Source organism: Cuculus canorus, chromosome 4 (assembly GCF_017976375.1).
Source record: "Cuculus canorus isolate bCucCan1 chromosome 4, bCucCan1.pri, whole genome shotgun sequence".
NCBI classification, from domain to species: Eukaryota; Metazoa; Chordata; class Aves; order Cuculiformes; family Cuculidae; genus Cuculus; species Cuculus canorus.
This window is the reverse complement of record NC_071404.1, coordinates 76,169,407-76,181,788: the sequence shown is the minus strand read 5'-3', so window position 1 is coordinate 76,181,788 and position 12,382 is coordinate 76,169,407. Positions and strand designations below refer to the sequence as shown.

At 40.5% G+C, this 12,382-nt stretch overlaps 1 protein-coding gene across 2 annotated transcripts in view; it reads right to left on the bottom strand.

The window, feature by feature from the left end:
* NDST4 (N-deacetylase and N-sulfotransferase 4) overlaps positions 1-12,382 on the bottom strand; it is a 152,039-nt gene that overhangs the window by 18,841 nt on the left and 120,816 nt on the right. For both annotated transcript variants that reach the window (XM_054065802.1, XM_054065801.1), the window contains exon 8: positions 1,157-1,339. In XM_054065802.1, coding sequence (XP_053921777.1) covers positions 1,157-1,339 — 183 coding nt within the window. The remainder of the gene's footprint in view (positions 1-1,156; positions 1,340-12,382) is intronic.

Below are 12,382 nucleotides of genomic sequence, written 5' to 3'. Positions count from 1 at the left end.
CCTTTTTGCCAGTGTAAGCCCCAAACAATTGCACAGTTCTCTATGGTGTCGTTCTGTGTTTATGCCTGCGTAGCTAAAAGCACAGCGTGGCACATTGTATTCTGAATAAGAGAAGAGCCAGATATGTGTAACAATGATTAGGAAATGACAGTGTTCAGATTACAAGCAGCACTAGTGTGCATTTGAAACAGAGAGAGAAAATAGTCAGGCTGTGCAGAAATCTTTTTCCATTCTTAAAATACCTAAAATAGCTGCTACATACATTTGCTGCACTAACTCCTCCTGCCCTCCCTTTTCCTCACTATTCCATAGGATCATAGAAAGGTTTGGGTTGGAAGGGACCCAAAGCTCATCGAGTTCCACCCCGCTGCCGTGGGCAGGGACACCTCCCACTGGCTCAGGGGCTCCAAGCCCCATCCAACCTGGCCTTGAACACCTCCAGGGATGGGGCAGCCACCGCTGCTCTGGGCAGCCTGGGCCAGGGCCTCACCACTCATTCCATTGGAAATAATTCAGATGGTGGGAAATTCTCCTTGTGATCAGACATTAGTGATTCCCCATTAAGGGGTGCAAGGAATCTGCATTGTTTGGCCTGAGAAATCTCTCACAATCAGCTGGCTGCAAGTGTCTTACAAATAGTGCAACACAATTAGTTAACACAGAGCAATGCATCGGGAAAGCTACAAACAGGAGGGACTGGAAGGGAAGCTTTGTCTCCCATAAAGAGCAATTAGATGCTTTTAGCATGCGTGATTTTGGACAAATGGAAGATAATCCATTTCTACTCAAAAGCAGTGGCCTATCAAGGAAATTTATATAATCTAAGAAGGCACGCAGAAGAAATAACATATCTGACTGTCAAGTGGGATTTTTAGATTAAATATTGGGAAGAAATTTTTTACCGTAGGGGTGGTGAGGCACTGGCCCAGGTTGCCCACAAAAGTCATGGACGTTCCATCCCTGGAGGTGTTCAAGGCCAGGCTGGATGGGGCTTGGAGAAGCATGATCCAGTGGGAGGTGTCCCTGCCCATGGCTGGGGGGTTGGAACTGGATGATCTTTAATGTCTATTGCAAAGCAAACCATTCCATGATCCATTCCATGATTCTTATTTCAACAACAGATTGTCATTGAAGGGGGAAAAGGCTGCGGTGTTACCTGCCAAAGAGGGTCCATCTGCTCTGGGAAGAGCTCAAAGTACTTCTGAGCCAGCTGAACTGGGGGAAGCGTCTGCAGCTTCAGGTTAGTTGAGCTCTTAACAAAGTTGGCCAGGTTTGCGAAGGTGTACAAGCCCAGACGGTCGTTCCCGTAATTAGACAAATGGGTCATGAATATGCTGATCTGGGAGGCAAGAGAAAGTTTCAGTTGCAGAACGTCAGGAGATGGCAGCATCTGGATGGAAGAGCAGGCTCCTGGGAGCTTTGCCCTACGCTTTCCCCCCACCCCCCCCCCAACCCAAAAGAAGATAATAAAAACATTAAAATATTTGCATCTTCCAGCCCCTCTGTGAGGCTCAAATCTCCAAACTTGCCACGTATGCACCATTTCTTTAAAATCCCCCTCTTTATACTTATCACTCATGGACTCTTCAGGGACTAAAGATCCAGGAGATGATTTCAGAGATATTTTTTTATTCTGCTGTTTCGATGTTTTTTTACAAACGACATAAAAATTATTTCTTGCATGCCTCCTGTTTACCTCTCTCTTCCTCATCCCTGGGTGGGCGTCCAGGCGGTGCTGGTGTACACGAGCCCTTGGTTAGGACTCCCCAGCACCTCCAAGGGAGCCAGATCTCCATTCCTCAGATGTGTAGGCAAAACTTAATTTCTGGGCTGCTCTTAAGGGATTAACTTGAAAATCTGACTGTCACGCTGTCTCCTCTGAGTGTGGGGTTGACTAGTTTGTTTAAAGGGGCACAGCTATAAGTAGGTGAATAAATTCTTAATTGTAAATATTTCAAGCCTATCACTTTCAAGCCTATCATTATCACTGTTTCTTTTCATTAAAGCCAATATAACTTCTGCCCTTTTATCAGCCTTACTATGGCTCTTCTTTACATGCTTTGTCAACCTCATAATTTCTTTCAGAGGGATAAAAAGAATTTGTAAGAATAATGTGGAGAATATATTTTCTGATGTTTACATAAGATGATTAAAATAGGTTTTGCGGATGCAAAGGCCTGGTTTATCTGTGGATTGTCATTATTTATTTTTACAAAGATGTTATCAAACTGGGTGTTGGTACCTGACTGTTTTACTCAGTACATCGGCCAACAAAAGCATGCAAAATGGCCATGGAATTTAATGACACTGTTATCAAGAAATGACATACTAGAGGTAACTGAACAGTGTGTATTTTTCTTCTTTTTCAACACCATCTCTGAAGCTGATAATCAATAACTTGCAGTAGATCACAAGTACAATTTAACTAACATGACCACAGCAATTGGATGAATGTCAGACAGTGCACTTAATAATGATATCATGCTTCGAGGAGGCCCTGATGTGAGCTAAAAAATTAAGAGGTATAATGTCAGTTACAGCAAACTCCAGAGTATGATGGTGGGAAGTTTGGATATTAGGTAAAAATTTGCTTACTGAAAGCATGGTGAAGCATTGGAACAGGCTTCCCAGGGAAGTGTTGGAGTCTCCATCCCTGGATGTGTGCAAAGAACATATTCATGTGGTGCTTCAGGACATGATTCAGAAGGCATGCTGGTATTGTGTTGATGATTTGATTTGATGATCTTAGAGGAGTCTTTTCCAACCTTAATGGTATGGTTCTAGAATTCCCTGATTCTAAATTTAGCAGTTGGCTGCCCTGCCTTAATGCAGGAAATTTCTGGACAGGGAGAAAAAAACATTGGTTTTGTGAAGGACAGTGATCTATCCATTTTCAGCCTGAACCGGGTTCAGAAATGGCACAGGCTCAGCACTCTTTCTCCTGGCCTTTTTTGTGTCTGGTTTCCATTAGATAGCTGGTTTGTAATGCCTAGGGAGGGCTTGTTGCCTAAAGACAGGTGTGAGAAATAGTCACTTGCATTACCAGGTAGGATGCAAGCTTTCACGCAGGGCTGGGGATATAAACAATGCTCATTTTGAGACCTGAAGCACCTGACCATGAAGAGATTTGTCATCAGGAGTGAGGACACCTGATTCACTGGTAAGTTTCTTGCTTTGCAGCTACCTATGTCCAGGTGAGTGTCTTTTTGGATGATTAAAGATGGGAACCGATAGCACGGATTGGGGCTGGGTTTAAGCTTATAAAGTGAAGTGCAGGCAGTAGGGATGGGGTAGTGAGAATGGGGTCTGTTTGTATGTGTTTCTTCTTTAAGAGCTACATCAGGATATCTGCGTTTCCTGCAGCCTGGGTACATGCTCAGGTCAGTGAGTTTTTTTTTCTCCTTTCTCCTATGTGTTAAGGGAAGCTGGATGAAATTTGAGTGACGCCTTGCACAACTCAGGCATGGGAGACAACATTTAGGCTACAGTCCTTTGAAGCTTGAAGCATATATTAGATATGTTGGGGGTGTCAGGGTGTATGTTGTCCTTGCTGGGGGTAGGCTATAGCTGGGAAAGCATAGAAGTTGGCTGACCTGGCACTGTGGTCCCTGCACTTTTCAGGCAGGTTGTTATTGCTGACCCACATGGCTTGCTCCCGCTGACTACAAAAAGCTTCCCAAAACAGACCGCTTTTACCACCTGAAGTTGAAGTTTACTGTTGGTTATGCAGGTGCTTTGTGGTTCTAGGCTTGAAGGCTAGCAGAAGTAAGTGGTGCTGAGAGAAATACTGTGACCATAGCACACTGTGCCATAGTGACTTTCAAAACAACCACAGTAGAAAAAGCCACAAGCTTTTCACTTTCACCATCTTGCTCTGCCTATGTGGCACTTAAGCATTAATCCACAGTGTTTAAAAAAGTGCCCATTAGTTTGTTAAATTATTGATGAGGCTTTTAGTACCTCTATAAGGAGAAGATGGATGAGGCTTAGGGGAAAGTGTCCCTTATGGCCCATCTGCAGGGTGTTTGCACTGTGCCCACTTTATTTCACAAAAGGTAATTTATTCTTCACTTTCATACTGTTCTGAGCATCTATTGAGCAAAGATTGGCAACTGTACAAAATCTCTTTTTCAGTCAGCTTGACTTTGTGGATTCCAGTGCCTATGCATTTTAAAACTGAAAGGGTTTAATGTAACTGGAGTGAACACTAAAATTACTCTGAACTTCATGCATGTCTGTATGTGGTGCTCCAGGAACTTATAAGCAACATAATGAGTCTTCTTTTGGTTTCCAGTCTAATGAACTTCTCCCTCATCTTCCCCAAAACCCCCAACATGAACTTATCCTTTCTAGTTTAGAATTCAGCTTCTCAAAATATGACAAGTGCTTCCTGCAAACTATTTTGAAATGATAAAAAGGAAAATGCTCATAGGAAATGTTGATCGAGAACATCATTTTGTCTCTGAAGTGTTTCTTTTCATAAGTACTAAAGGGTCTTTCAATGACGTTTAATATTGTTACAGCAATTTAATGTTATTGCAGCAAATAAACTATGCAAGCAAATGTACTTGCTCCTTTTTTTTATGCTTGAACTTGACCGAGATATTTTTAATGTAAAAAGGTACTTATAGAAGGTGGATATTAGCTTATTTTAAGAGTTTCATTAGGCTGCTCTCCAACCCAAATGATCCAATTGATCACTCTTTATGGAGTCAAAAGATAGTGGAACTTTCTTTTGACTCTGTGCTCCATTGATCTTTTCTGAAGTGAAAAAAACCCACCCAGATGTAATGCATTACACTCAGGATAAAACCATATCTAATTTTTCACCATGTGTCTCCAAATCAGTTGAGACAAAGGAGATGCATATTAACTGTTCATGTTTACAGCATGGATGGACATGAGAGTGTGTTTTCATGCTGATGCATCAATCCATAGAAAATGCGATAGTTTAGAGATGTGCTGAGCGGGCATAATGCTGCTGTGTGCCTTGAGGCTGGCACCGAGATACACAATGCTGTCACACAGCTTTACTGTGCTGTTTTGGTGGGCACAAAAAGGCTTGAAAACTTGCCTAAAGGGCATGAGTGAAGAAACCACCAAAAACCAAGGACGGTTCCCTCCTGCAGTGCTCTGAGGCAAATGAGTGAAGAAAAGAGCCTTGTTTTCATACTTTCTGTGACAAAACATAAGTTGAAGCACACAGACTGACACTAACCAGCAGGAAGCACTTCATCAGGGTAGGGATAATGCTTTTAGGAGGGAGGCAGGAGGCTGCACTGTGCAGCAGTGTGGTACAAAGGCAATAAACTGTTTCAAGTTCCTGAGGCTGGCAAAAGGCTTTGGCTGCATCACCTTATTCTTAAGGTTAAACTTGCATAAGCCATGTATGTTACACGAACGTGCAGGAAGGCACTGAATACTATTCCTTGCTGTCACTACACAATCTATACCCAACAGGCTGCTGGAAATGAGATTGGCTGTGTGGTTTCTTTGGTGCCGGCTGTGTTCCTCCACTGGTGCCAGAGACAGACACTCTGCAGGACAGCAGTGTTCAAGTGATGCTGTAGTTTGTACCGATGCAGTATCTTATTAGCTTTGGTGATTTATCTCCCCTTCTGTCCCTGCCACTGTGATCAGTCATTTTTTTTTTTGAGAGCTGCAAAGGGCAAAGAATGCTGAAGGTGTAGGTAGAAAAACCATCTTTTTGCTTTCTTCTGTTTTTCTGCCATCCAGCCACTGATACAGGTCTTGGTCATTATACCCCATTATCAGCTTCCCTTTTCTGTGTCCGGGGTCCTTTTCTTATGGAAACACAATTTTGTTTTTTTAATGCCCTGTTTTGTTGTAAGAAACATCTACTGCTTTTTAGCTATGGCTTTCACACTAAGAAAAATAATTAAGAGTTTTACATCTTGCTGCTGGCAAAAACTGTGGCACAGGGGGATGGTGAGGTTTGTGAAGAAGTTCCTGGAAAAGGGACTGTTAATCCTTCAGCTTCAAACTGAAATGTAACCAGTCTCAGTGACGTACCAGGCCAGTTTCAAGGATGGCTATCCGATATTGGGAATCAAATGTTGGCTGATACCTTCATGCTGGTGGTTGCGAATATGTCTATCTATCAAACTAACACTTGCAATGAAAAAATTACAAAACTTGTGTATAAATGTGCTCCGCCTCATTTTCTCACTCATTTAATGATTGAACACAATCAATGCTCCCTTTTAGGTCCTTTGCTTGTGCTTCTTTTTTGGTCCATTGCTGGAAAGCCCAGGAATAGAGATAAATCTCACACGCGATTCCTGCTGCTCTAAGAGGAACTTGCTGTTTGCTGTCTTTAACAACTTTTTCCTACCTTCTACATCTCTTGAATAAAATTTTCAAGAAAGGAAGAATTAACGCATGTGAAATAGACCAGAGGTATAACTCAATCTTGTGCAAAACCAAGATGTGTTGGGAAATAGATGGTGCAGGTGTCCTGTTCTTGTAGAATTGTGGTAGCGTGTTTACTGCTCTTCTCTTGCATGAACATTTCCCAGAAAAAAATGAATTTTGCTATTCTGTCTTTTTCCATTGTGCTCTGAAAATGCTGTGCAGTTGCTCCAAGTGCAAACTCTCCTAATTGGATCTGGGTGGCAGCGTGTTGTATTTCTGCATGTGTAAATGGGATGTCATGGCTGAGAAATGCAAAACTGTCAAGTGTCCATTTACTAATACCAAGTAGCTCTATGCTAGGCTGACCACAGAAATACCTCTTTCAATTTCAAGTGTTTAATATATTTTGTGTCCTGACAGCCTCCTCTTACGGTTTACAGACTTTTCTTGTGCCTTATGCGCCAGAGCCCTATTCACTGATGATGAATCTTGGAGCAGTTGGGCCCTTAATGCAGCTGTTTGTGCAGCAGTACGAAAAGAAAGCTGGGAGTGAGATTTTTGTGTTGACGAAGCACTAATTTTAATAATGACAAATTGTTTCTCTACAATGCAGCACTATTCATATTCATGACCCTTCTGCTACTGAAGCAAAATCATTCATATGCCAGAAAATCACTTTTTAAAATTTTTCCTCTATTTCCACCCTGCGCATCTTTTTATATTTTAACATTCTTGACAGGATAATCAAATATTTTCCAAACATGATATGTCTAAAGAAAGCAACAAAAACAGTGTTTAGAAAGAAAGAAAAAAAAAATCTTTGATTGAAGGGGAAACAAAAATGTTGAGTGGTGTTTTATTTCCTATGCCCATATTCATTACAGTGTCTGTATTCTACCCCAAGTGCTCCCAGCGATGGGAGGAGAAGCTGCTCTCAATTGCTGATGGTACATGGCCTTCAGACAGCTATACAAATGCTGTCATGTATCTATGTTGTTTTAACATTCCCTATTCAAAGAGCAAAATTGCTTCTCACTTACCCAGGAACGCTCTCTACTTTTCCATTATTTAGTTGGTATGATTAAATGAATTCTTTATTATTGACAGAAAAATCCTGTGCGCTGTTCCTTTCCTGATGAGAACGATGTTGCTATGTTTGTTTTTAATTTTCTAAAATCTACCCACGTCTCACCTCTAAAATAAAGGCTAAATCATGACCCCATTCCAAATAGCAACTGTTTCCCACGTTACATAACTTTTTGAACCCCCTGATGCATTGGATCCTAGACTAAGGAAGCTTGTCAGGAAGCCCCTTTCCTATAGTTATTAATGTATGTTTCTAAAGCCTGAAATTAAAAAAAAAAAAAAGGGTGGGGGGGGGGAAGGGGGGGATTTTTTAACTATTAGGGCATGTTTTCAGAGTCTATGAAAAAATAACTGCTGGGTTGATGACTTTATGCTATCATTGCATAGCTGCATAAGGGTGGAAAAGCTAAATGGATTTTTTTATCTGTCCATTTGTCACACTTGTATAAGTCATCAGCAGTACATCTAATTGTAGCCAAAGTTTAAATTACCAGTCACATCTGTGGACCTCATGAAGTTTTCCAGAACTCTAGAGCAATTAAATCCTCCTGTTTTAAGCAAATATTTACATTTTTTAGTGCAATTCATGATACAGGGATTAGTTTTGTTTCCACTTGTGTTTTCTCATTAAAAAAAAAAAAAACTTCCTTGGACTATAAACTTCCTCTAAAAAAACCCAAAGTCTATTCAGTTCAGACTCGAGAATAAACCCAACTTCAGATTACACAAATTAACCAGATGAAAACGGATTTGTGAACGACTGTATTATGTTGGATTTGTACAACGACTGTTTCTGACAGAATAATACAAGTATAATCAAAGATACAGCTCTGAGAAGCCTTGGATGATTTTGGTCTTCAGTTTTCAATGATGATCAAGGGAGTTTTTACAAGACCATAGCTATCAATAACCTTTTTTCTTGACCATTAATGTGGCATGCTTCTTGTTAACTTCTATCAAGCGACTACAAAACACTGGTCGAGGCTGTCAACCTCTTTAGTCATAATCCTCCGCAGATAAAAATGAGTTCAGCTTCAATTATTTTGTGCCAATGAATAATGTGAGTATTTCTTGGCCTCGGTTTATGATATCAAATTATTTCCTGCTCTGGCTGCATCTACAGAAAGTCATGAAGCTTACTCTATTACTGCACTGCAATAATGATGCTTCTCGCTTGCAGTTCTTAATGTCGCAGATGTTGTCCTAACAGCCCTGCCATCGCGGCGGGAGGGCTGACCTGACCTGACAGGCACACGATCACCGTAAGCCAGCACTTGCCCAAGGTCTTCTGCAGCACCTCTGAGAGGTACACAGCGTTGCAAGCCTTGTATTTATCACAGCATGGAAAAAAAAAAAGCAAAATTAATTCTAAACAACGCTCTGGCTTCTACCCTCACCAAATTTCCCTAATGCTTGGCCTTATTTCTAGGGAAGGCTCAGCTTTGCTCTCTTATTTCTGTATGCTTGTTCATAAATGCCTGATAGCTAATTAAATAATGACATGTTTCAGTACAGGTAGATATTGCAGATAATCCAGGAGGGATCACTTTTTAGAGTGGATTAAATATCTTTGCAGCAAATCTAATTACTCCTCAGAATTTCCCAGGTATCTTTTGGGGCCTCTTACTTCTGTGAGTGAAAAATAGGAAATTTCTTCCCATTTGGCTTTTATTTTAATGGAAATAACCATCGCTCTCATTACTTTGAATAAATCTAAATACAGTGCTTATGTTTTAAGCAATGTCAAATCTTAGTTACGTAGAGCACAGAGGGTATGATGTGATATAATTAAGAGAAAGTTTGCTCTGCACAGGGAGCCCCTGCATGGCTGTGATTCCTGGATAAGGGAAGGCTATTGTGCCACTCGGGAATTTGTGTAGACATCTGGACAGCATTCAACCAGCAGTGGCCAGGTGCCAAAGAGCTAATAACACTGATGATAAATATTTATGAAAGCTGCATTTTAGCCAAGCTGTGTGCTTTACTCAAGCCTCTCTGTGTATGCACTGTGGGTCACCTGGGAATGCTCTCTGTGAAATTTCTCTCACCTGTAGTGACCTGGGGTTCAGTTTGTCATCCCCCAGCTTGGAGACATCCCCTGGCTACTCTGACAGGTTCTAGAGAAGACGGTATTTCTGGGCAGGATGAAACTAGTCCTGAAGTAAACGTTGGCTTTTAGGTTGGTGGACCGACCAACTTAAGAAACGAAGCATATGTGTTAGCACTGCAGGTGCATAATGTGTTTTTTTTTAAACTGCATCTTCAGTCCTTTTTCTCCCTATTTGCCCTTTTGATCAATGAGTTAAAACAATACCCTGGCCTAGGTGAACTTTGGGCTCAATGTTCTCATCTGTATACTAATGGCAATTAGTGGTCAAAATGATCATTATTTCAGATAAGCATCCATAAATTATTGTTTCTTTGCATTTCCCTTTATAGATGTGCTTAAATAAGAGCTGATTTTAACTGTTTTGAATGGTGGAATGAATTACGTCTATTATAATTAATGTGGCACTTTGTAGTATCCATGCCAAAGAAGGTAAAGTCTCTCAGAACGATACTCATATTCCCTGTGGAAATTACTGCCCAGGACACTGCAGAGCATGCAGTTGTAGAAAAACTGTAGATCATCCCATTTAAACTGAGCCCCCTTACGAACATTGAATAAGAATTTTCACCAGGATATATTCTTTAAAAGTGCAGAGAAAGAAATACGGGACAAGTTGATATGGATTGAAGATGCAGGAGATTTATCATTTGTTTTTATAACTGTTCTACTGCCATGTTGCTATTCTAATGGTTTTATGAAGAGCTGACTGCTCTATGTTGTAGAGTATCCATAAATGATGATTAATTAATCCATTTTGGTGGCCTACTCTGAGCAAACAAACCTCAGAGTTAATTTAATTCTCCACTCTTGGTTTCAAAGGGGGGGAAAAATACAGCATTTTCAGTTCACTAGAGGATATAATATTCTCAAATCAGCCACTTTCCAATTAATTTTGAATGGCGAACACAGCAGGGAAATTTTGTTCTTGTCCATTTACTTCTATTAAGGATTCATTTTCAATAATCAGAATTCTGAGTCAGCTCATTTTTACCTTAAAGCCTTCCTCCTGACACTTTAATAAATTAACATATGGTGTGTGCTTGAAGGTAACAGATTCTTTTTCTCTTTCCCCAATAACCCTCTTGTTGACACACAGTCATTTATTACTATTTCTGCCATCACCAAACTTGCTGGGAAGTAATTCTGATAAAGTACCAAAATGCATGGTATGGGGATTCAGCTTTCATAAAGAAGGAAAATGTCATGAAAGAAAGAAAGGAGATGTGTTATCCTTGAAATGTTTTCTTCACGCTCTGAGTTTCAAGCTAATTAGTTTCTAAATATGCTGGTGAAGGCTTGAGTTTCCATGGGATAATATTTTCCTATACCAGCTCTTTGCAGCTGGGGTAGCCATGTGGGATGAAGGAAAAAAGAATGATTTGCAAAAGGGAGAAAAGATTCAAAACCCCAAGCAGCGTTGGAGTGGATTTAATCATACACCTGGAGCTGGGAGATAAAAGTGGCTTCAACTTTTATGTTGTTTTATAATATTCCTATCTTGTTATCCGTTCTTACAGGACTTCCAGTTGCAAAAGGAGATATCTTTAGGGGAAAAGGGTGATTGTGCTGTAGATACAGCGCTTTTGTACTGTGCTCTCTTTCAAAACAAATATATGTTGGGTGTATTGAACCTTAATACGTGCTGAGGTAGGAATAAAACAGAAGCATCTTTGATGACAAACATGCATGGGATGTAAGTATTTTTCTGAATAAAGAAGAGATGCTATCCTCTTCCTCAGGCAAAAGCTAATGACTGATTCCTGTAGTTATGCCGCCTGCCCAGGCGGCTCTGGCTGCGATGCCCCAGGGATGGCAACCCCACGGCCCTCTCTGCAGGGATAAGCATCTGGCTGCTCTTTTGTGCTTCGCTGTAATGTGTGCTTAATGAAGTAAAATGGTTCTTTACATTATCCTGGGCAGGTTAATGAGCCCCTGCAAAACAAAAAGTAAGACCCAGTTCTTTTTTCCTTTTGGTTTGGTCTGTTTGAGTTCATTAAGAGAAATTCTGTTGTAGCTGGTTAATAACAAAACTTCCTTTTAATTTGGTAGAACTCGCATCTTCCATTGCTCGTGATGGATTGGGAGATGCCTGTCCCTGTAGGTAGTAGCTTGCTAATGAGGGCTCAAGAAGTACTGATGTTCTTCAAGTGGGGAGGTTGCTTGCGCTCTGTTTCTGAAATATGCAGAGATGCTTTATTCACAGGGCCCTTAGTAGAACTGCATTATGAATTACTTTTGGATTGCAGTGTTTCCTACAATGCCCACGGATATTTTTTATTCTTTCTATAGCTATGCTCAGAGAAACAAAGCAAATAAAAAGAAAACTATTATTAACACTCAAGATGTTTCACAATAACACTCCCAAATCTCTTGTGGAATGTATAAATTAACCCCTCTCTGCATTTACTTTTAATATTCTGAAGCAATAACGTCTGATTCTCATCTGTTTTTGTGATGAGTGAGAGCAGGAAACAAGAACAAAATCTTTGAAGTATGGCACGTGTGGGACGTGCAGGATCTAGATCTAACAGACTGGAAATGAACAATAACCCCTTAGTGATGACGTGAGTTTAGAAATGTAAATGCATTTAAGTGGCTTTCAAAATTAGAAGCGTCCCATGACATTTGCAAAGCATTTGCCTACCTCTGCAACGTGTGATCATGCCTTATTCAAAGTTAGAATAATAATGTACCTTGCTATGGACTGTCTTCTCATGAGTTGAGTTCAAAGTTACCTTTCAGTCACAAGCCTGATTTCACTCTCAACAACCAAATTCCAGCAAAAGAAGAAAATCTTCCTGAAATTCATAT